The sequence below is a fragment of the Colobus angolensis genome, unplaced genomic scaffold, assembly GCF_000951035.1.
Source record: "Colobus angolensis palliatus isolate OR3802 unplaced genomic scaffold, Cang.pa_1.0 Scaffold15, whole genome shotgun sequence".
Lineage (NCBI taxonomy): Eukaryota > Metazoa > Chordata > Mammalia > Primates > Cercopithecidae > Colobus > Colobus angolensis.
In genome coordinates, this window is record NW_012114599.1 from 17,716,672 (window position 1) to 17,720,167 (window position 3,496).

General features: G+C 44.9%; 2 protein-coding genes across 6 annotated transcripts in view; one reads left to right on the forward strand and one right to left on the reverse strand.

The window, feature by feature from the left end:
* SPAST (spastin) overlaps positions 1-1,962 on the reverse strand; it is a 121,541-nt gene extending 119,579 nt beyond the window's left edge. The window contains exon 1 of the mRNA XM_011936038.1: positions 1,729-1,962. Coding sequence (XP_011791428.1) covers positions 1,729-1,962 — 234 coding nt within the window. The remainder of the gene's footprint in view (positions 1-1,728) is intronic.
* DPY30 (dpy-30 homolog (C. elegans)) overlaps positions 1,582-3,496 on the forward strand; it is a 39,851-nt gene continuing 37,936 nt past the window's right edge. For 2 of the 5 annotated variants that reach the window (XM_011936003.1, XM_011936002.1), the window contains exons 1-3: positions 1,604-1,684; positions 1,925-1,996; positions 2,091-2,138. In XM_011936003.1, the coding sequence (XP_011791393.1) occupies positions 1,961-1,996; positions 2,091-2,138 (84 nt within the window). In that variant the 5' untranslated portion in view covers positions 1,604-1,684; positions 1,925-1,960. Of the gene's footprint in view, positions 1,825-1,924; positions 2,007-2,090; positions 2,139-3,496 lie in introns of all 5 variants that reach the window. The other 3 variants (XM_011936005.1, XM_011936004.1, XM_011936006.1) reach the window with 3 other exon arrangements.

Here is a 3,496-nt window from a genome sequence, read left to right on the forward strand (position 1 = left end):
AAAAAAAAAAAAAAAACATGTAAATTAGCAGCTCTCAGTTACTTCCTGGAGTCTGGACATATTTAGTGAGAGTCTACTATGTATTGGGAAATGTATGAATATATGATAACATGATAATACACATAACTATTCTAAAAATTTCCCAATCATGGCTGGGTGGGGTGGCTCACGCCTGTAATCCCAGCACTTTAGGAGGCCGAGGATGGCGGATCACAAGGTCAGGAGCTCGAGACCATCCTGGCCAACATGTTGAAGCCCCGTCTCTACTAAAAATACAAAAAAATTAGCTGAGTGTGGTGGTGCATGCCTGTAATCCCAGCTACTTGGGAGGCTGAGGCAGGAGAATTGCTTGAACTAGGGAATTGGAGGTTGCAGTGAGCTGAGATCGAGCCACTGCACTCCAGCCTGGCCACAGAGCAAGACGCTGTCTCAAAAAAAAAAAACCAAAAAATCACAATTGTTCTCTACTTGTTATGTACTCCCTTTTTATTTCCCACTCTTGAAAAGCATTTAATCTTAATTTGAGTTAATATATCTACTAGGCAATTTATATATCTTGCACATATGCATATACATTTGCATCAGCATTACATGAAAAATCTTCAAAGTTCCACATGACAGCTGTCACCAATCACAATACTATTTGTCAAGTATACACTGCAAAACTTTAAAAACTGACTTATATGTCTAGCTCTTAACCAAATTTTATTTACTTTAAATCTTTATCCATGGTTTTTTAGAGTAGCAATATTAAGTTGTAGTCTAACGCCAGCTGGAAGTAAAACTCAATGGCATATCATATTTCTGTATATGTAGTCATGATTTTTAATTTTAATGGCTTATATTCCACCATATTGTTATGCCATCATTTACTCCAAATGTTTTCAAGTTTTCATATTACAAAGTGCAATTACAAATAGAATTGTGTCAAAGGCAGGAAGTTTGCGTGTTATCACTTTTGTTTACATGAAAATAAATTGAATTTACTGGAATTTTTAAAAATCCAAGTAAAGAGATGTCCTTTGCTATTTACACACTGTGTAGGAGGCAAATTATTCTATGTACGTTTTACAACTACACTACTATCAATAGGACCACGGTTTGGAAAGCCAGTTGCATACTGCTAATCTAATACAAACGTAAGGTGGCGTTAACATCGCATATTCACAGATTTAAGGGCTTGAATAAAAGCTGATCAGGAAACCCCCAAAACTGCTTCTTCTCCCATCTTTGGCTTTACAGTAAAACACTGACATTCTTTCAGAGACTGTCAGACTGGGCTGATAATTTTCTAGTAAGAACCACTCAGTGGGGAAGTTCAGTTGGTCGAGGAAGAGCTTCAGCAGATGCTCTGAGACAGCACCGAGGTTTGATCCGGCCGAGCCCCTTCCAACTGGGCTGGTCACTTGGTCTGCAGCTGGGGTGGCGCTCTTCGTGGGTGGGTAGAATGAAGAAAGATTGTAGCTCGTAGCTTCCGAGGCCAGACCTTGGCCAGGACTCACGCAGACTGCAGAGACCCTCAGGGACTCAGCACCGGTTTGCCCGCCTCCCAGCCTCTTGTTAGCCGGGAGGTTCTGCGCAGGCGCGGCAGTCGTGCGACAGCCGTCACTTACGGCCGGAGCTGTTGGTGCTGGGAGTTGGTGGCGCGGTGTAGGGCTCTAAAGAACGAACGGCTTGGGCGCGGGTAATCAGCTTCCTTTACCCCACTTTCTCACTCATTCTAGGTACTTGGGACTGCCGTAGAGTTTCCAGACCCCATGTAGGCGCCCAGTTGTGGACTATCCCATTCTGCTGCTCTACTGCTCGGGGTGCTCCCGCGCCCAGGTGGGGGTGAGGGGCGGGGTCGGGGGCTGGGCTGCACTCCATCCTGGCGTCTTCGTGTTGAAATCTCCCAGGTAACTCGCGGCTCTTCTTGTTTTCCAAGACTGGTATCCGGGGACTGTGACTTGCAGGGTCCGCCATGGAGCCGGAGCAGATGCTGGAGGGACAAACGCAGGTATCAGGAGGCCCTCAATTCAGGGTGGTGGTGTTCAGGAAGGCAGCGAGAAAGGGGGGACTTATATCTCTGTTACCGGTGTTTTGTTTTCTAGGTTGCAGAAAATCCTCACTCTGAGTACGGTCTCACAGACAACGTTGAGGTAACTCGCCCAGTTCCTATGCCTCATCTGTGTTGTCTCTTGCGAGCTGGAGAAAACTTGGGATCTGATTTTACTAGGTTACTATGCACAAGGGAAAACTTTGTTATCGTGAACTGAATAGTATCAAGTTATGGGTAGCTTGTTTTATTAGTACTAATGCTTCTTGGTGTACAGACATACAAATTAGGTTTGAGCCAAAGGATTGAACTTTTATTACGAAACACATTCTTGAGGGATACTGTCTAAATCATTTTGCTTGGTGGCTTTTAATCGATCTTTTGGGATGTTGCTACGTAAAAATTGCATATTAAAATTAAGAAACCCTTCGCTGGGCACGATGGTCCACGCCTGTAATCCCAGCACTTTGGGAGGCCGAGGCTGGTGGATCACCTGAGGTCAGGAGTTCCAAACCAGCCTGACCAACATGGTGAAACCCCGTCTCTACTAAAAATACAAAAGTTAGCCAGGCATGATGGTGGATGGCTGTAATCCCAGCTATTCGGGTGGCTGAGGCCAGAGAATCGCTTGAATCTGGAAAACTGAGGTTGCAGTGAGCCGAGATCATGCCACTGCACTACAGCCTGGGCGACAGAGTGAGACTCCGGCTCAAGAAAAAAAAAGAAAAAAAAGTAAAAAATAAAATTAGGAAATCTGTTGGTCTTTGTAGCAGAATAGTGTGCTGGAGGAGTCAACATTTAATAAGTATTTATTTCTTTTTAGAGTTCAGTAACTCCTGGGCTGAAGTGAGAGGATTGCTGGAGCTGGGGAGGTTGAGGCTGTAGTGAGCTATGGTCGCACCACTGCACTCCAGCCTGGGTGTCAGCACCCGACCCTGTCCCTCTTCTCCTCTCCCTGCCCCCCCCCCCCAAAAATAAGGCCAGATGCAGTGGTTTACCCCTGTAATCCCAGCACTTTGAGGGCCAGTGTGAGCTGATTACCTGAGGTCAGGAGTTCCAGACCAGCCTGGCCAACATGGTGAAACCTCGTCTCTACTAATCCCAGCTACTCGGAAGTCTGAGGCAGGAGAATCGCGAATCCCTTGAACCCGAGATCATGCCACTGTACTCCATTCTGGGCGACAGAGTGAGATTTTGTCTTAAAAAAAAAAAAAAATTAGTAATACAACTTAATTCTACTGCAAAAATGTCATCCTGCCTAGGTTGAAAATACAGCTCCCAATATACTTTCTGGTGACCTTGAACAAATTACTGAACTTCTCTGAGCCTTATGGGGCTGAAGATACAGGCAAATTACTTAAGAGTGTGTGTGGCACATAGTAAAAGATGAGAAATTTTTTGTTTTGTTTTGTTTTGTTTTCTTTTTGAGACGGAGTCTCGCTCTGTTGCCCAGGCTGGAGT